Here is a 20377-nt window from a genome sequence, read left to right as displayed (position 1 = left end):
TTTCACACCAAAACATCTTCATCTCTGGCCGATTCCTTCCTCAACGGTATGAAGGCTCAAACATTGATGTAACCCCGATTACATAAATGTTTGAACAGATAAACGTTGGACCTTCAGACCTCTGGAAGTGGTACCAAAGCAGGAACCAGACCTCTGGAGGTTTTGATTGTGTTTCATTTTGTGACTAGAATCAAACTTCTTCTCACAAGACCATAAGATGAAGGAAGCTAATAAAATAAATCTTTTAGGTCTTTCAGTCATTGTTTACCATGTCTGGCTTCTTCTGGTGCAGAATTATGACTTTTGTCTCACGACAATGATTGTAAAATCCAATATGGCCGCTCTGACAGCAGATACTTTGAAAACTATTGGAAATGTATTCAATTTAATACCATGTATGGAATTAGCAGAAATCAGATTTTTGGGGGTTGAAAAGATCTGAAATGGACCATTTGGGTCGTGTTCACCTGCTGTATGAGCGAACCCTTAGACAATTTGTTTTGATTTTTCAATGCTGTCACAGAAGGAATCTGTCTGTTTGAGCCTTAAAATAAATCCACACATGTTCCTCCATTTATCTCTAATGTTGTAAATGAACCAATAAGAATCAGGACTGAAGCTTACAAAGTCATGACATCATTATCTGTGTTTTCAAAGTTTTTAAAGGCCTCAACAGAACAAACTTCTAGCTAAAAGAAACTTTTTGGCATTTATCAAACAGAAATGCTTGTGTAAAACCTAAAATAGGATCGGCCCACTTGAATTTGGGTGAGATTCAAGCATTCCTCTCAGACATGAAGGTGGTCTTGACTGTAAATATTTGGCTCAGATTTAATGGTTGTCATGACCCTCCTCCTCGGACGTCCAATCACGTCGCAGGATTCTCCGCCCAGAGAGGGGTTCGGATGTTGGTAGGTAAATTTAGAAACCATCCAGCTGAACTGAATTCACATGACCAGGAGGTGACGCCGGCCGGAGCAACGACACACACCCTCCTCACCGTAACGGCCTCAGTGTGTCTGCTGACCTTCACGAAATGCTGCCCTGTAAGTCGGAGTCTGCTGCTGGTCATGTGGTTATTTTGGTGAAGACCAGGTTACGTTTTAGGGCTTTAGAGGGGAAGACATTTTACCTGTATATCAGCACAGTGGAGCATCAGGAGCAGGATAAGGTTTTTTAAAATTACCAGAATAAAAATTACCTGAAAATATTGTCTTCCAGAGTCTCGCTAAAGAAGTTAACTGTTTTTCTTTAGTTAGAAATTCTTCTCTTTCTTTTTGTTTTTTCCTCTTAAAGGGAGTTTTTCCTCTCTATTGTCGCTCCATACATGTTCAGTCTTTAGTGATTGTTTACTGTTGCTAAATGTTTGTCCAGGAGATAGAAACTTAGTTTAGATATTTTTAACCCAGTTTAAATAATGAACTGACTTTAACGGTTTTATAACGAGGATCAAACTGGAATGAATGTCACTGACTTTTAATCTTTAACACTGTCTGTTTTATATTCAGTGGGAAGAAAATCCAGAAATTTTATTCGAGCATCAGTACCGATAGTTTATCATGAAATTACTGAAGTAAAAGTAAAAAGTAAAGTGTAGAAAAAATACTCCTAAAAGTACATTTAAAAAAGCTACTCAAGTAAATATAATTGAGTAAAAGTAAACAGTTACTACCTGATTCTGACGGCCACAGAATATGATAGCTCAGATATTGTGACCACAGTGTAACTCAGTAAAATACCAACTTTTACCGCTTTACTGCTCAAGTACTTCATGTTTTTCTATAAGTTACACTTTGGTCGCAATATCCGACAAGAGCTATCATATTCTGTGACCGTAATATTCATAACATTATTGTTCAGCTGTAATTTAAGTGTTAAGATGCAACAGCGCCTCTTGCGGTAACTCGGTGGTAACACAACATGACATAACACCGGACTGTAATTCTACATTTGAACCAGCAGGGGAGCCAAAGCAGCGCTGACAACAGTTACATCACAACAATTTAAACTATTATTATTAATACTAAGAGTTCGTCTCAGCTGGTTATTTATTCTCCTTTTATTCAGCTGAGGAGTTACAGAGAAAAATTATCTAAATCATGACAGATCCTCTCCACAGGACAAACATGTACGTGTGTGTGAGTGTTGGTAACGTGGTTGATGTAACAGGGTGTGTGTATTTCTCTTACTTCCTGGAGCCACCGGCAGCTGCGGGTTGCTGCAGTCCCGCCTTCTCTGCTGCTTTCCGGGGTAAAACAGATCAACACCGGCGTCCTGGCGCGTTGCTCCGTCTACCTGAAGCTGCATTTATGCTTCATTTTCATTCAAATATCAACACAGGTTTAGAAAACAGTTTGCTTGAGTGTGGTTTAGATTTTTTTGCTTGTTATTTTAATTTTGTGACACCACCGGGATGTGCGCCAAACTGCAGGGATGATGATGTTCTCTGGAAATGATCTAATTACCCAGAGGAAGGAGCAGCAGGGAGGACGGCACGCAGAGGGCGGGGCTTCACAGCAAACAAAATGGTGAGGCTTAAACTGAGCTGCTCAATTTACTGTCACTGAGCCGCCAAAATAACTTTCAACCCCTCAGAAACTTCTCCGGTTTTGACAAACTTTTAAAATAAAACAAAGATAGCCCCATGCTAAATCATGGATTAACTGTTTAGATTATGTTTTTGGGGAATTTTAGCTCTTTAATTATATTTTCATATAAAATATCTTCCAGTTCCAATGTTATATATTCACTAGGATTTAAAGTATATTGATCTGTGAGAATCAATAAAGTAATAATTATGATATTAGCATAATACTTGAAAATGGTCTCAAAACAACATTATTATCATTTATCACAATAATTTGTGGGAGAATATTTTGACCAGCCTGTTATTGTGACTGACAAAAACAGCCTTGGAGTGCTTTGTTTTCTTTGTTTCAGACCTGAGAGGCCTTGTGCTGTGACAGCAGCAGATATTTAAGCCATTCAGTGGTTTATAAACTCATATTCTTGACAGAAGACTGATTTTGTAACCGTCTTTATGTGGCTCTGAATGTTCAGACCAGATTTCGGGCCTGACCTCTGGTTCCTAATACCCGAAGCTGAGCGTTGACTCTAGATCGTTCCTCTTTAGGCCCAAAGTCAATAACTTAAATGTAGTTTCTAGCCACACATAGCCTCTGTTCAATGGTTGGATGGGTTCAAAGGTCACCTGGTGACATTGTGATGTAGAGCAGAAGATACATAGCTACGCTATAGTACATAGCTACTCTATAGTACATAGCTACGCTATAGTACATAGCTACTCTATAGTACATAGCTACGCTATAGTACATAGCTACTCTATAGTACATAGCTACGCTATAGTACATAGCTACGCTATAGTACATAGCTACTCTATAGTACATAGCTATGCTATAGTACATAGCTACGCTATAGTACATAGCTACTCTATTTTACTTAAAATAAACCATCACATTGTTCCCAATCTACATAAATAAAAAATAAAAGCAAAGAGAATTAAAGTGTATTACTCTGGAAATGTTATAAAGTAATTTCTAAAGCTCCAGAATCCACTTAACCATTTTACTCAAGTAAGAACAGCGAGACTTTGAAATACAGTTACTCAGGTAAATGTAACTAGTTACTACCCAGCTCTGTTATTGTGTTGTATGATAGTAAAATATTCTTGTTTCATGTTATGCAAAAAAAAAAAAAAGTGAAAAAAACATTAATTTGTTTAAATCTATAAAAACAAACAAAATTCCTTGTTTATCTTTGGTTTATTTCTTTAAAAATGTTCCTGTGTGTAAATGAACAAACCTGATGTAAAATGTAAAACTAAACTCTGACATAACGCTACAAACGTGAACCCCTGTACTCCTCTTTATTGCATTTCTCTGTATTTTATAACTGTAGGCCAGAGTCATCCTCAGTTTTCCCTTCTCCCTACTTATCACGCCTCAGTCATAAAACTAGACTTACCAAACTTCCTGGCATGCGCAGCCTGAACCTTAAACAAGCGGCCTCCTCTGTGTCAAACACACATCGATCAGTCCGCTCCCTGCCGGTCAGCGCCCTCCGCTCTCTGTTTGCTCTGCGACTTTCTCATCTCAGCAGGTAAAAATATCTGTGCTCTCTTCTCTCACTCCCAACGACTAAATGCTGATCATTTTTATACAAATCAGCGTCAGGTTTAATTCAGTTTAGCTCATTTCTTGCGTAAAAAAGGCGCTGCTAAAAAGAGGAATGAACAAAATTAGCTGCTTCTGAGTTTGACAGATTCGAGTTTCTTTGGACCAAATCAGCAGAATTTCAGGAAATCTGCAAACTGGGTTCTGGAGAAATAAGACAATGTTTGTGCATGATAATAGGAAAATTAGATGGTATTTTCACTAAAGTTAAGCTATGTTTGTGTTTCAATGCTTAAAAGTTACATAACTGAGTTTCTGGAAAATAGTTTTTATGCAAAGTAAATAAATATAAACAAAAATAAAAAAAACTGTCAAAGGTAGAAATACTGATCTGTCATTACAACAGAGTTGGTAGTAACTAGTTACATTTACTTGAGTAACTTTTTGGAAAGAATTATGAAGTATTTTTACTCTTACTTGAGTAATATTTTGGGATTTTCTTCCCACTGAATGAAGAACAACCATGTTTTTGTTAAAGTTTCATAAGTTTTATATTGAAAGAAATTGATTTGGAAATTTGTTTTCTTTTGCCTGATTTATTTTTCTTTTATAATTGATCAATTAATCCTCCCTACAGTTTATTTTTTCACTAAATATCTGTTGTAAATGGTAAGATGAGTTTCATGTTTAGATAGAAGGGCGTTGTTGTCTTTGCAGCAGTTTTTATTTTCTTATGGGATTATGTTGGATCAGGAAATTGTTTTTTGTTTCCATTCTCCTGCAATTGTTGAGAATAAGTCTAACTATTTCAGTTTGGTGTTTCAACCTAAAATAATTACCAAAAGCATCACAGAAATAGAATTTCAAGACTATTTTCATACCAGAACAATCCTGCTGAAAATATACCACTGTAGTTAATAATTAAGATATGTTGATAGATAAATGCAAACATCTGTAATATGATTTATTGTGTGCTTCCGTAAATTGCTAAGTTAAAGTACCACATTATTATAAGTTTGGTAAATGTAGCTATGGATCAGAACACTAACCTGGATCTTACCAAGCTCCGCCCACAACCGACCCACGTGACCGCAAGTCTCACAAACAAAGCCTCGCAGCACGTTGTTTCTATGTAAACAAAATTTCTATCAGATTTTCCCAATATATCAGCTACTACAATGGACAGAGGAACTAACAAGTTCATGTCATCATCTGGGAGGAGGTTACTGGTTTCTCAGTCACAAGCTGGTTACAAACCTGAGGCCAGCAGGTGTCAGTCAGTTATGGTGGATCTGAAATTTGGTTTGATGACCTCAATATGAGAAGCTACAGACTGATAGGAGGAACCAAAGAGCTCTGTTAAGGTAAAGGCAAATCTTCTGAAGTTGGGATATAATTAATTTAATTTCACATAATTATCGCGGTAGAAGCCATTTGTTTGTTAAAATTTTATGAAATATATTTGTCCTATTTGATGTTTGTTGTGAATAACGTAAACTCACAAACGAACAAGGTAATTAGTCCAACGTTTAGAAACTACAGCAAAGGTAAAAAAAGGTAAAATAACCCGAACAGGTGATCAACTCAAAACCACTCGTACCTTTTTACTCTCTCTCTCTCTCTCTCTCTTTGTAGTTTAAACACACCTGTTACCGTGGCAACCGCCTGCGCCCCGCAAGACGAGCAAAGATTACGTTAAAAACAAAACATTCAATCCGTTACGATATCAAGTTTCCAAGCTTGATATTTCTGGATTATTAAACAGCGCTTCCCTGAACACAGTGATGGTTGATTGACTAGCTGTACTTGGTGCTAGAGTGGCTAACATGAGTAACTGTTTAGTCCAAAGCCTTTTCTGATTAAATAAAATCTTTAGGGTGTGTCAGATACAGAACATATTGATCTGTTTAGCTAACATAAGACTGTGTAGCAGACAGGCTTCAAGGTGTAGAAGTTGTATCAATGCTGCCATTATGCTGTATTTAGCTAACGGAAAGCCTGTTTGTGAGACGGCCACTCACGTGACCACGTAGAATGGGCATCAGCCAATGAAAAGCGGCGCCTGTGGTAAGGTCCATTAACAAAGTGTTTTTCGAAGTGAAAACAAACGAGGCAAACCAATGGCACTTTCTTAAACCTGTTAAAGGTTTGGCTAACATTATTTCTGACTAACAAAGCTTTTACAATCAGATAAGATTTAAATAGCATTGTATGTAGCAAAAAAGTCTGTTAGCTTTATTTTTTATAGTTATAGTATAGTTTTGTAAAACTATACTATATTAAAACAAAGATTGTAAAGTTCTAACATTGCTAGACGGCCCTGAAACTGTTCTGATTAGCTTGTAAATAGTTGTTATCTAGCATATCTCACACAACAAAGCTGTAACTGCTGGTATTTATGGCTATCAGATGATAAGATAACATTGTGATAAAGCAATGGCACTGTTAGCTTGAATCAAACTGTTAACATTAGCTTTCATAGTTAATATATTAAAAAGTTCTTAGTTTTAATCTCTAGCTTTCTGTTAGCTTATAAAGTTCTGGCTAATGGTGAGCAGTTTCCATTAGTTTACTCCAGCTAACATATTGACGTGGCTGTTTCCATTAGTTTTTTAAAGTTTGGGCTAACACCGTGTCTGACAGTTTTTACTATTTTAGTAAGTTTTGGCTAGCATTGTGTGTCAGAAAGAATATGCTGTTACTTTTAGCTACAGTTTTGACTAATTCATATCATAAAGGAAAGTTGCTATTAGCTAGTGAAGATGCGGCTAACAGCAGTTAGCAAGTGACATGATTTTCAACATTTTACATTATAAAGTTTTTCTCTAACATTACATGTTGTTCTAAGTTAATGTTTCTCCAAATGTTGAATTTTTCGTTGGTTTCTGAAATTCACTGTACTCAGTGATTCTATGGCGTTTATGGGTTTTGCAGAGTTTTGTTCTTTTGTTGATTCACATGGATGTAAAAATATTTACTCGTTATTCCAAATGTATTTTTCAGGATTCTGAATACAGGAGGTGTAGCATGTCTAGCGACCGTGACGCCATGGAGCTTGGGCGAAACGGAGCCTCCAAGCACCAGGTAACCGCCGATCTTCATGATAGCAATATTCTTTTTAACTTAGAAGAGACTGGTTTTTGGTGAAGTAATAGTTTTTTCAGTCTGCAGGTGAAAACAAACAAGGTGCCACCGTTAGTTTCCACAATATTCACTATAAGGTGAAGCAGGGAGGAGGCTGTTTCTGCCTGAAGAAGGCCTCAACCAAAGACATCCTCATTGACCTGAAGTGAGTGTCCAAAACAGTCATTTTGTCTTAAACAGTAGAAAAGCTGAAAAAAGAGGTTATGTTTACGAGATTTTTCTGATTTCACGTTGTTTTGAGATCTCACTGTGTAAAATCCTGAACACATCAACATTGCAGCCACCAGGTGAAGTATGCAAACTGTCTAAGAAGACAAAACACCTGAACTTGTTGGTCTACGTGCCATCAGGGGCCCAACTGGGAGGCAAACGTGACTTGATCAGGCCTGTTCTTTGGTTCCAGATCAAATAGCACATGTTGGGAGGCAAAGGAAGGAAGCTCTGCTTTGTGGAGCGACTCCGGTTTCAGCTTTGCCTCTGCGGCACACACATGGTCCGTTCTGTAGGCTGTTATAACACAATACCTTTGAGCTTAAACCAACAAACAGACACAGAAGCAGGATGCTGATCTATTTAAATAGCCTGACACAATGAGAAAGTTCAGGGTGTTAAAGTCACAGGATCAAGTAGCTTTAAGGATTTCACAGTTGTGTAACAAAAGCAGTTATTAAGAAAATTAGCAGTGATGTGTGGCGAGGCATCGACTTAATCATGATCGTATTTACAAATGTAAACCCCCTGCATGTTATCGTCTACACAAGGAAATTTCACACATGCGGACAACGCCGGAGGGCAAAAAGACTTTTCTTTAACATGTCATGTTTAGCTGCGCTGCCGCCGTAGAATAATTCTGTTAACTCAATCAAATTTTGACTTGTTGATATTATTAATTTCCACAGCAAAAGGAAAAACCGTTAGAGTACAACTCAAAACCACGTCTTTGTCGCTCTCTGCATCAGCGTGGATACGAGTAGGCTCGTTGCCATAGCAACCGACAACAACAGCACAAAAAACAAAAAAACCTCAAATATTTTCCACACAAAGAGCAGAACATTCAGCCTGTTGCAGTGGTTTGGTTTTATGCTTAATGTTTATTTTGCTATTATTATTAAGTGATTTCTGTGGTAAGAGCAGAAAACTTTAAATATGTCGCTGCATTTGACTGGATCTCCACCTCCATGGCTCCGGAGCATCTGAACACTTTTTCATGATGCTGTTCTTAGAAACAATCCTTCATTGTGTTGATGTTATGAAAACTGTATTTGCTCCAAGGTCAAAGGTCAGGGTGTGTGTTTCTGTGCATGTAGGACACTGTACACAATGCCTGGTATCTTCGTTATATTCCTGCTGGTTTAATCATTGACAGAGTGGAAGGAGGGTTGAAACTTTATTTAAACTCTCATGTGATTGAAGCGAACATCCAGCTGGTTTTACTCCGCTAACTTTCACCTCACTGCCGTTCATATGAAGAGTTTCCTGGTGGCTTTTCTCCTCAGCGGCTCCCTGGGGCTGAAATCTAACAGAAAAGAAAGACAAGAGATGGATTTTTATAGATAATTATGTTTTTTTCTACCAAATGAACATTAAGATCTGATCGGATCAGCAACAAAAGCCCATATTTTAGCTGAAAGCATAAGCTAAAATGAAAACAGTTTTAACTGGTGACTGATCCAAAACCAGCAAGACACTTTGCAGCATCATGGTTTTGATGAGAAAGTCTCTGGATGAATGACTTAACGTTTTTCACGTTGACATAAAATGCAGAGTCAGCATTACTGACACGGCATTCCTTAGTTTTGCTGATAGAAAAACTGAAGCAGTTTTAGTTCCTTGTTGCTTGCAGGTCGCGCCTCGCGGGATGCAGAACCGAAACTGCAGCTTCACTGTCGTCAAAAACACATCGCAGGCAAATTTAGAGAAAAAAATTAATCATTCATCTGTCTTATTTTTTTGCTTACTAATTTTTCTGTAAATTTTATCCATATCAGATCTATTTAAATTATGTTATTTCTTCCTATTATCTTAGACATTACAGTCAGTCAAATATACAGTCAGGATGAAAGAAGTTGGTTTTTAGAAGGTTTTTGCAACTCAAGTTAATTTCTTGTTTTATTAATCTGAGAAAGCAGCTTCATGGGGGCCCCATAAATGTTTATATTTTACCACAGATCTAGAATTTTAACATTTATTTATTAAGAATGAGAATTGTATTAAATTTTAATTAATCCGTTTCAGCGTTTAAAATATGTTAAATTATTTCAAGTGTGAGATTTTAAGGAGCTTACAAGTTTACTTTGTAAAACTGCGAATAATAATCTTCATATTTTCGCGTCACCATGGCAACAATCTGATGCCATGTGTTTAATCTTTGTGTTTAAGCTCAGTTTGTTCACATATAAATGTCAGCAAGTATTAATTATCAACGATAATCAGTATTGAAGTGCTGAGGGGCCCCTAAATGACATTCTGCTTCAGGCCTCATAACTCTTAGGGCCGGCCCTGCAGCAGTTTTAAATCTAGTCTGTTTTGTTCTGTAATCCTACAGAAAATCCTCCTTTTTTAACTTTTTTAATTCGTTAAATGAAATCAGCTCCAGATCACCTCTGACCTGCAGTCAGATGGATAATCTGATAATCTTCCAGGATTAAGTGTTTATCTTTATTGAGATCAGAGTAATTCTCCAAAAGGTTAAAGATTTTTCTGTTTGATAACGCTCTGGTTATGAAAACCACTCCAGCCTGTTGTTATGATTTTAATGTTATGAAAACTTGGGTCAAAGAGTGTCTTGTTGTCATGTAAGGTTCTGACGGTTCTGACTCGTTCAGCTGCTGTCTAATCATTGACGGAGTTAAAGGCTGGATCAGTCTCAGCTCTCCTGAAAACCCGTTTTTATCAGTTCACTGCTGTCTGGTGGTACACATTTCTAAACTAATCATTAGTTTAGAAAATAAGGCGGATTTTCCACCTCGAGATTTTTGGTTTTATGATTTAATCGTCCTCATGTTTCTCGTTTTAAACTGTAAATTCATGTTGTTTAATCTCATCTGTTTAAATGTTATAAAATGTGTCCTGTGGTCAAAGGGCAGAGCGTTTTTATTGGATTATGAGGTAACGTGAGCTGACTGTTTTCTGACTGTTTTCTGCAGAGTTGCAATAAAGTAACAATAAAACCTTCCTCTTTATGTATTTTGTTTTATCAAATTAGGCAACTCTAAAACACAGAGGAGCATTTATTTGTACTTTCTCATAATTTCACCATAAAAAACTCATTTAGTTGCTTCCAGTTGTAGCACATGGCTTGTTGAGTTGACAAAACTTTTTAAAAAAATCAACAAATTAGTTGCGTTTTCTTCTGTTTGTCTTGTAAATTTTGAACAACTTTTTAAAATGTCGCCAAAATGGAAAGAAATGTTAATTTGGAGCGAATAAATTTGTAATTTATTTGTAATGTTGACGTCACAAATGGCTGTAAGAAACAGGAAGTAGAGGTTGAAAACTAGCATGGATCTCACAGTTTTCATGCCTCTGGTAAGGCACAGACCCATCAGTTCGCTACAACAGAACTTATTCTGTAAATCTGTTTTAATTCCCCTGTAGATCTTTAATTCTCTTTCAGAAAATCCAAAAACCTTTTATTGTATTATCTTTTTTTTTGTTTTGTTTTGTTTTGCAAAATTGAAGAAGGTAACATTGTTGTTTTGGGCCTGAAGGAGATTTTAGTTCTGCTGTGGCTGTGAAGTCTTTCCAGGCTCCATTTCTGCAGGTTTTTGATCCTCCTCTTTTAAAACTCTTTAATTGAATCGTGGTCTAATTAAAGCCAGTGTGAAGTGTGTTGTTAGAGGCTCTGTAATCAGCAGCTGGGTTCTGTTTTATGACCGGTTCCTTTCATGTTTGGTCCTCAGTGGGCTCATGAAGCCGGGCCTGAACGCCATCATGGGAGCAACAGGAAGCGGGAAGTCATCGTAAGTTTGTTATGAAACTTTTACCTTTCCTGCAGGTTTTTTACTTAAATTAAGACAAAAATGAGCTCAAAAGTTCTTCCCTCAGTCGTCTTTTTAACTTACTAACATAGACCAGAATAAGGATGAGGTCAAATCCAGAATTATTTCTAATTAATCATTTTTTTTGTTTATTGTTGGGAATAATGTCATGTTGGTGAAAACAGTCTCTGATTCTCCAGGTGTTGTAAGCATTCGGTCAAGTTCACGTCATCTGAACACAGACCGAGGTTTGCAGGTGGCACCAGAGTTCGATTAACATTCACACCTCCCCAAATGAACTAGAGTTTAATTCAAGTGGACTAAACAGGACTGGTGTGAATGTAGCTTTAGAGTCCATCCAGGTTTATTTACTGCTGCGGATTTTTCTTCAGGTTCCTGGATGTCTTGGCAGCCAGAAAAGACCCTGCCGGTCTCTCAGGAGAAGTCCTGATCAACGGCGCTCCGCAGCCTCCCAACTTCAAATGTCTGTCTGGATATGTGGTGCAGGTAGGTGAAAGCAGTCAGGAAGCCAGAGCCACAGAAGCCAGCTGGAAATGTTTTTCTATTCAGGAATGTTCCCTGGAAGGGAAGGAAGAGACCGCCTGCAACAATACAGCCGGCTTCTTCGGCCAAATCTCATTAAATAAACTGTTTTGAAACTCAAAGTCGCAACAGAGGAAGTTCGAGTCAAAGATGGAAATAAAGGTGCATCCAGCTGAAGTTTGAGTTTTTCTTCCTTTCTGCAGGACGACGTAGTGATGGGAACCCTGACGGTCAGACAGAACTTCGCCTTCTCTGCCGCGCTGCGTCTGCCGTCCTCCATCAGCCAGAAGGAGAAGGAGCAGAAGGTGGAGAAACTGATCCAGGAGCTGGGACTGGGACGAGTCGCTAACTCCAAGGTGAGCCTGAAAAATGGTCCAGCGTTTTTCAGTTAGAACATGAAACATGAATATAAATATTGATTTGTTGCACCTTATTGTTTACATATGGAAGTTTTGATCATGTACTCAATGCTGGAGGGCAGCGTCCATATTAGGAGGAAATAACGCAGAAAAGCATCGAGTACCTCAGAAAACATGCAAACATTTCCCACACAAAGATCAGAACATTCAGTTTGTTACAGTTTTATGTTTTGATGTTTATTTTGTGATTATTAATAAGTGATTGCTTTGATAGATTAGCTACCACTGCTATTAGCTAATCTAACACTGTGTGTGTTTATTGGCTTATTTAAACACCTGCAATGTCAATGTGTGTATAAAAAGTTAAAGTATTCATGATGAGAAAACACAGAAAAAGTTACATAAATGATACGGAAATCTGACCTTTATTGGGTTGATTGTGGTAAACATCCATCCATCCATCCATCCATTTTCTCTACACCCTTCTTCCCTAATGGGGTCGGGAGGGTCGCTGGTTCCGGGAGAGAGGCGGGTTCACCCTGGACAGGTCGCCAGTCTGTCGCAGGTGGTAAATATTTGTGATATTTCCCTGCTGCGTTTCAGGTGGGAACTCAGCTGATTCGTGGGATCTCTGGCGGGGAGAGGAAGAGGACGAACATCGGCATGGAGCTGATCATCGACCCGCCCGTCCTCTTCCTGGATGAACCCACCACGGGGCTGGACGCCAGCACCGCCAACTCTGTGCTGCTGCTGCTGAAGAGGTGAACAACTCTTTCACCCAGCTGGTTTTCTCCCAGTTAGACCACACTGGCTTTTACTGTTGATTGATTTATTTACTTATTCTGATCCCATTCAGCTGCAGTAGAACGTTTATTCCTACTGGGATCCAACAAAATTATATTTACATAAAAGATTAAAATCTATACATTTACCTCGTTAAACTACAGTAAAGTTTCCTACAGCTGCTCTGTCATCTATTTATAATTCCCTACAGTAAAGGAGAGGCTTTTAAATAAAATACAAGTTAATTTTAAGACTGAAATGTTTCTAATAACAAAGATCAGTGGATCTGTCTTTGAAATATTATTCCTATAATCACATTTCAGTATTATACACTCTTTGTATACAATTGGTCCAGAAGCATTGCTAATTTTATTATCTGTATTTTTGCTGTGAGTTAAATTACTAACATGTAAAATGGTTTGTTTTCCTAATTTTGTGTAATTATTGTAAACTTTAAAAGTGGTAATGATTCACATCAGGCTGTAGTGAAGTCTAACTTCCACGTCTCGATGACAAACTGTACTTATGAACTTTTATAAATGTCATCTTTGGTTTATTTATAATCCATCCAGTTATCCACCTTCTTCCACTTATCCAAGATCAATATATATTGTGATAGACAATATCAATACTAATAGATTATACATCTGAAGTCTGATCTAAATGTAGCTGGAATCAACTCGCTCTCTCACTCTTTGGTTGCCTAGCAACAACCTGTTTAGTCACTGGTGCAGCGGTTTCAAGTTTCCCCGCTGTGCTTCATTTAACAATAAAAAACAACGTGAAGACTGTGGATGAAGCGGCAAAGGTCACGTCACCAGTGTGTCAAAAATCTAATCAACATTTATAAATACTGATGGATATGAAACCGTTATGTTTTTTTTTCAGTCTTAGGCAGCAGAGATACCCGACAATAAATCACTTTCTTGAGGACTTGAAGGAGTTTCTTAACCAGAAGAAACATCCAAAAACCTCAAAGGGAAACCTTTAAATGTTTTATAACTGAGCCTTAAATTTATTTCCAAAATGTTGTTTTTGTAGGATGGCAAACCACGGCCGCACCATCATCCTGTCCATCCATCAACCGCGGTACAGCATCTACCGCCTGTTCGACAGCCTCACGCTGCTCGTCAACGGAAAACAGGTCAACATAACCAAAATATCTCAGGATCAATCGTCTCCTGACCAACTAGGCCTAAATGTGAAATAGACAACCAAATAACTTTGTTTTATGGTGAAATTGAAACATCCAGGTTTACCACGGTCCGGCACAGAAAGCCCTGGAGTATTTCTCTGAAATTGGTAAGAAACTGGATCAAATATTCAACTTGTTTAGATTCAGCAGGGATGTTTTTAGCTCAGTTTGGGTTTTTGTCTTCCAGGATATCACTGTGAGGCTCATAACAACCCTGCTGACTTCTTCCTGGACGTCATCAACGGAGACTCAACCGCGGTCACCCTTAGCAACCTGGAAGGAGACGGTAGGAGCTTTGGCTGTAATCCAGTACATAACTAAGATTGTTCTCTACCTTTATTGAAAAAAAGTCACCATTATTATGGTTAACCCACTAATTTAAGGTGTCAAATATAGTTGGAGTACATTAATGAGGGATGATTGGTCCTGGTGTTTGAAATCTAAACAAACACAGTGGTGTGATTGGGACTCAGAACCCCTTTCTGCTACGTCCCAGTTGATGGACATGTGCCACTTGGAGTGAGTCCTCAACAGAAATTAAGGACTTGATGAATTGGACAGTGGTTCGGTTCACTTGATGGAGGTTAAAGCACCCCTCTGGAGACAGAGGACCATCAAAGAGCGGGCTAAACCGCACCGACCCGTGTCTTACCACTCAATGGGAACAAGATAATAGATCTGGAAAGCTTTGGGCTTCGTCAAGTAAAGGTGAACAGGGTTGGAGTAAACAGGCAATGCAGAGGATCTTATCTCAAATTCTAGCTTCTCAGCACAGGAAAAAATGGTGGCTAGCTGTTGATCTGAGTCTGAGTTAATTTGAATAAATTTGTTTTTCTTGTTGCAGATTCTCAACAAGATGCAGAATCAATGTCCAATGCCAATACTACAAACAGACAAAAGACGAGCTGGGTGGGTTCAAGAGAAATTAGATTTACCTCAAAACCCTTTGGAGAGACAAAGACCCTACAAAGGCAGATTATTGATGAACACAGGTATTTTACTCTTATAATCCAGAGGCGGTTTGTGGTTTTGATTTTATTCCGTTTCCTGATCCGGTCTCGTCTCTGTGTGCTGTTGTGTTTTCAGGACCGGCGCTCTCTTCTTCATCGTGGTGAATCAGTGTTTCAGCTCGCTGTCGGCCGCTGAACTCTTCATCGCGGAGAGGAAACTCTTCATGTGGGTCTGACTCACAAAATCACATTTAGATTGAGAACTGAGTAGCAAAAATAATTTATCTTTATGGAGGAGGTTTACTGATGAAAGCTATCGTATTTCTCTCTCTGCAGACATGAATACATCAGCGGTTACTACAGACTCTCTGTCTACTTCCTGTCTAAGATCCTGTCTGACATCATCACTCTGAGGACCATCCCCGCCATCGTCTTCACCTGCGTCGCCTACTACATGATTGGTAGGTAAAATACTGATTGTAAGAGAGATTATTGATTTTTATTGTAATTATGAAGTTGTAGCATGTAAAATTTAAAGAATAAAGGATTATGTTTGGACTAAACCTTCATGGGAAATGAAAAACTGGAACTGATAACATTTAAAATGTTAAAAGTAAAACATGAATGACTGAATGTGCTGCTGCTTTGTAGTTGCACATATGTGCATCTAAATGGCAGAGAAAAGGGGAGTTAATGTCATATTTTCACCATGTTATCAATTCATTTATGAATTTTACAGTTTGATTAGTGAATCTTATACTTAGTTTGAAAACTCTGTTTAAATTGTTAACTAAAAATTTAGTTTATAACCTAAATATTTGGCTTGTAACTATATTCAGCTTGACCAGTAAATATTAATTAGCAAACAGATTTCAGCTTGGTGAATATTTAGTTTGGATGCTAAAAATATTTTGCAACTAAATTTTTACTTAGCGAGCAAAATATTCAGTTTAATAATTCAGTTAGTAAACTATTTAGCGCAAGCAAGATACATACATAACTAATTTAGTTAGCTAACTATTTAGCTTGCTAACTAAATGGTTAGTTAACAGGCAAAGTTTATCTTGCTAACTAAGTTAGTACCTAAATATAGCTAACTATATTTAACTTTAAATATTTAGTTAGCAGGCTAAATATTTAACATTTTAGTATTAGCTCATTATAAGCTAAGATATCTAGCCTGCTAACTAAATATAGTTAACTATATTTTTATCTAAATACGTTGTTATACCAAATGTATAGATTTAGTTCTCAGGTTGAATATTTTTGTCGGATGTTCTTCCTCCGTTCTTCGCTGTGGCTGATCGTTTTGGACTGACTCCGGTTCTGTTCTGGTCGGTGTGTTTCAGGCCTGAAGCCGACGGCGGGGGCTTTCTTCACCTTCATGTTCAGCGTGGCTCTGGTGTCGTACACCGCCACCTCCATGGCCATGGCCATCTCGGCCGACCAGACGGTGGTGGCCATCGCCAACATCTTCATGACCATCACCTGCGTCTTCATGATGGTAAACAAACTCTCACCGATATATTCTAAACATTCTTGCAGAGGAAAGATTTAAAACGGTTGCTCAGTTTTGTTGCTAATAATGTAATAAAATGTTTGAAGGAAACTCAACTCTTCTCACACTTATTATTTCTTTGAACAAAATAAACAGAAAGTTAATCTGTATTTTAATTATACAGCATCAAGAATCCACTTATACATTATAAAATTAAAGTGTAAAACAGTCAGTTAACACAGTTTAATATTAGTTTGGTCGTTTTATCTGCTAAAAATCACCTTTTCTTCTTGTATCTTAAAGATCTGATGTATCATTTTCAATATTTCCATTAATATTTGTCTATTTTTCTTCTTTCTGTTAGCTTTGGCCCACTGTGATGTGATTTGGTCAACATGTTTTTATTTACTAGCTTTTGTTAATAGACAGAGTTTCATATTACTTTACATTTACTGGAACCTCAGTATTTTATCTCTTTTATCATTTTTCTGGCTGTATTGTAATATTTTGAAAGTATCATCAATAATACAGATGAAAAACATTTAAAATCTAATTATTTGTGCAGATCTTTGCAGGTCTGTTGGTGAATGTGACCTCCATCGTCAACTGGCTGGCCTGGTTGAAGTACCTCAGTATACCCAGATATGGACTGAGTGTATGCACACAAACCACAAATCATCCATATTACCTGAAGTTTAAATTGTGAATTAAACATTTTTAACGTGTCTGCAGTATTTTTTTTATTCATTATTATTCTTCATTTTTGGTTTTTAGGCTCTGCAAGCAAACGAGTTCCCCGGTCTGGAGTTCACCTGGAAAGGAAACATTTCCATGTAAGACACTGAAAAAAAACACAAAAACAAACTTTTAGGAGCGACGTTAACATCTCCGTATGTTTACTTTTATCCAGGCTGCAACTAACAATTATTTTAGTTATTGATTTATTCTATTGATTATTCTGACAACTGATTAATCAAATACAAAAATTGGTATATTCTGCATGTTTTTCCTTTTTATATCATGTTAGAAATACTAATAAAAGATACAAATAAACGAATAATAAATAACTTTTTATTACCTAAAATGAGATAACATCGATCTCATGATCATTGGCAGCAAAGGATGCAGCTAAAAAATACTTCCGGTATGTTTAGTTTTTATAATCAATTAATTAGTTAATAATTGGATAGAAAAGGGTATGTTTTTAATCATTTGAACCAGGTGAGGCTAAAACAGTGACACTTGAGGACAAAGTTTATTTTTATCTTAAATGTAATATATTTATATTCTTTGCACAGTTTTGACTTAATCACTGACCTGAATGTAATTGACTTTTTTGAGTCTCTATGCTCCAGTCAGTGATTAATCAATTACCAAATTAGTTGACGATTATTTTCAAAACTGATTAATCACGACTAATTTGATTAATCACAGTTAATCGTTTCACTCGTTTGTCAACCTTTTTGACACCAACTTTGATCTTAACCAGACAATAGTTTCTTTAATATGTTGGTCACATTTTAATTATTATTCTGTGTTATATAAAGAGTCCTCGTATTACAAAGTTACTCGATATGTGATCTTCTTAGGATCTTTCTAATGGCAAAATTCCCATAGCATCATAGATCCACCACCATACCTACAGTAACAATGAATTTGAAAATATTTACCTTTTTACGTCAAATCCACCTGGGATGTTTAATGCCTGAAATCTCAGTCTTACTGATTGTAGCGTCTGTTGTGTGTTGAGCAGGTCAGGTGAGGATTACCTGACGGAGCAGGGAGTTGAACACTCCACCTGGGGTCTCTGGCAGAACCACCTGGCTCTGAGCATCATGACCATCTGCTTCCTCATCATCGCATACCTCAAACTGCGCTTCATCAAGAAGTTCACATAAAGCCTCCTGGAAACACTGCAACCAAAATTTAGATGCAATTTGTTATTTTCCATCCATTTGGTTTATTATTGTGTTTAGAGTTGTTTAATCTGTTGAAACCAGCCATTTTATCTCAGATAAGTTCTTTGTAAAATCTTTAGTTTTTAAGACACATCATGTACTCACTCCGTATTATCACTGTTTCATGCTGTATTAGTGTAGCTGTATTTTGATTTTTGCACTTTAATGCTCAAAGTTATGTACATTTATCATTTTATATTTGTAATTTTTTTTTCTACAGAAATAAAGCAGTTCCGTTAAAGCAAGACAACATGGAAACAGTTTGTTTAAAAATGTTTATGATGGTAGTTTATTCTTTAAATAACTCTTAATATTTTCCCATATAAAAGGCCGACTCAGATCAGGCTTGTTCCTCGTCATCCCAGTGAACATGCAAACCAAAATCAACAAATTCTAATATCTTTTTTTATGACCCTTTTAAGTTTTTAGATCTAGTTATAGAGCTATAGTTACAGCTATAGATAGATCGATCTATATCTACAGATCGAGATTTAGATCTACAGATCTAGATCTACAGATCTAGATCTACAGATCTAGATTTATATCTATAGATCTACAGATCTAGATCTACAGATCTAGATTTATATCTATAGATCTACAGATCTAGATTTATATCTATAGATCTACAGATCTAGATCTACAGATCTAGATTTATATCTACAGATCTAGATCTACATATAGAGTACAGGCCAAAAGTTTGGACATTTTCTAATTGAATTCAATGTCCAAACTTCTAGATATCTATATACTAGATTAGATCTACAGATCTAGATTTATATCTAGATTTAGATCTACAGATCTAGATTTATATCTAGATTTAGATCTACAGATCTAGATTTATATCTAGATTTAGATCTACAGATAGATATATCTATTTATATATCGATCTAGATATCTAGATATTAGATCTAATAGATCTAGATTATATTATTAACATCCATCCATTATAACAGATCTAGATCTACAGATCTAGATTTAGATATACAGATCTATATCTATAGAGAACCCACATATCTATGGACATCTATAGATCTATATGCAGGCAGAATATCTATAGGGATTCAAACCCACAGATATAGATTCTTACTGCAAGGCCAAAAGTTTGGACATTTTCTAATTGAATTCAATGTCCAAACTTCTGGTCTGTACTGTATATATTTTATAGATATATATTTATTTATATATATAAAGAGAGAGAAAGAGATATAGATATATCTTTTGATTGATAGATGGATAGATATATCTATTTATATATCGCAATGGTGATATTTTGATTGTTTATTAACATTATTCAATGTTTCATCCATCCAAAACCATGCCTTCTGTTTGGGCTGTGGGAAGCCGGAGCCGGAGAGAACCAACATATGGACATGGAGAACCAGATTTTCTGCAGGCAGTGTGGTGTTTCTCTTCATGTGTTTGCTTCTGCATTATGAACTTATCTCGTGCAGTAGATGTTTAATTCACACCAACAGGTTCAGAATTTAGAGTCTAATTAACCAACCTGTGGGAAACTTTTACAGATTGTCCTCTGCCGTCTTTAGAGAAACGTAATCTCAGAATAATCTTTTGATAATCATTCACAAATTCAATGTTTCTTCTTTTGGGAACTCAGTAAAATCTGGTCCAAAAGTCTTTCCTCTTCTGTTTACTGTGGGCCACCCTGTCCAGGGTAGTTTTTCTTTGGGGAAATTTGTAAAAACTGCTGGTGAGGAAATAACACAAAACACTGAGATATCTTCTTTATTTGCACACCAGGAAAATAATAATTTATCAGAGCCTGTTCCATGTTATCATTATTGACCTCTAGGTGGGGCTGTTTAAGAAGCCCAGG

At 36.9% G+C, this 20377-nt stretch overlaps 1 protein-coding gene across 1 annotated transcript; it reads left to right on the top strand.

The window, feature by feature from the left end:
• Positions 1-848: 848 nt before the first annotated feature.
• On the top strand, positions 849-18787 carry LOC122820708 (broad substrate specificity ATP-binding cassette transporter ABCG2-like). The gene is made up of 17 exons (XM_044098278.1): positions 849-1046; positions 7137-7217; positions 7298-7422; positions 11180-11239; positions 11650-11764; positions 12004-12156; positions 12763-12920; positions 13984-14086; positions 14196-14244; positions 14325-14423; positions 14982-15129; positions 15224-15313; positions 15424-15548; positions 16437-16591; positions 17151-17240; positions 17360-17418; positions 18339-18787. Exons 1-17 carry the CDS (start codon positions 906-908, stop codon positions 18481-18483), a joined length of 1896 nt encoding a protein of 631 aa, XP_043954213.1. The 5' UTR covers positions 849-905; the 3' UTR covers positions 18484-18787.
• The last annotated feature ends 1590 nt before the right edge of the window (positions 18788-20377 follow it).

The sequence above is a fragment of the Gambusia affinis genome, linkage group LG18, assembly GCF_019740435.1.
Source record: "Gambusia affinis linkage group LG18, SWU_Gaff_1.0, whole genome shotgun sequence".
In the NCBI taxonomy this organism is placed as follows: domain Eukaryota; kingdom Metazoa; phylum Chordata; class Actinopteri; order Cyprinodontiformes; family Poeciliidae; genus Gambusia; species Gambusia affinis.
The sequence above is the reverse complement of the archived record's forward strand: the minus strand, read 5'-3'. Positions and strand labels throughout refer to the sequence as shown.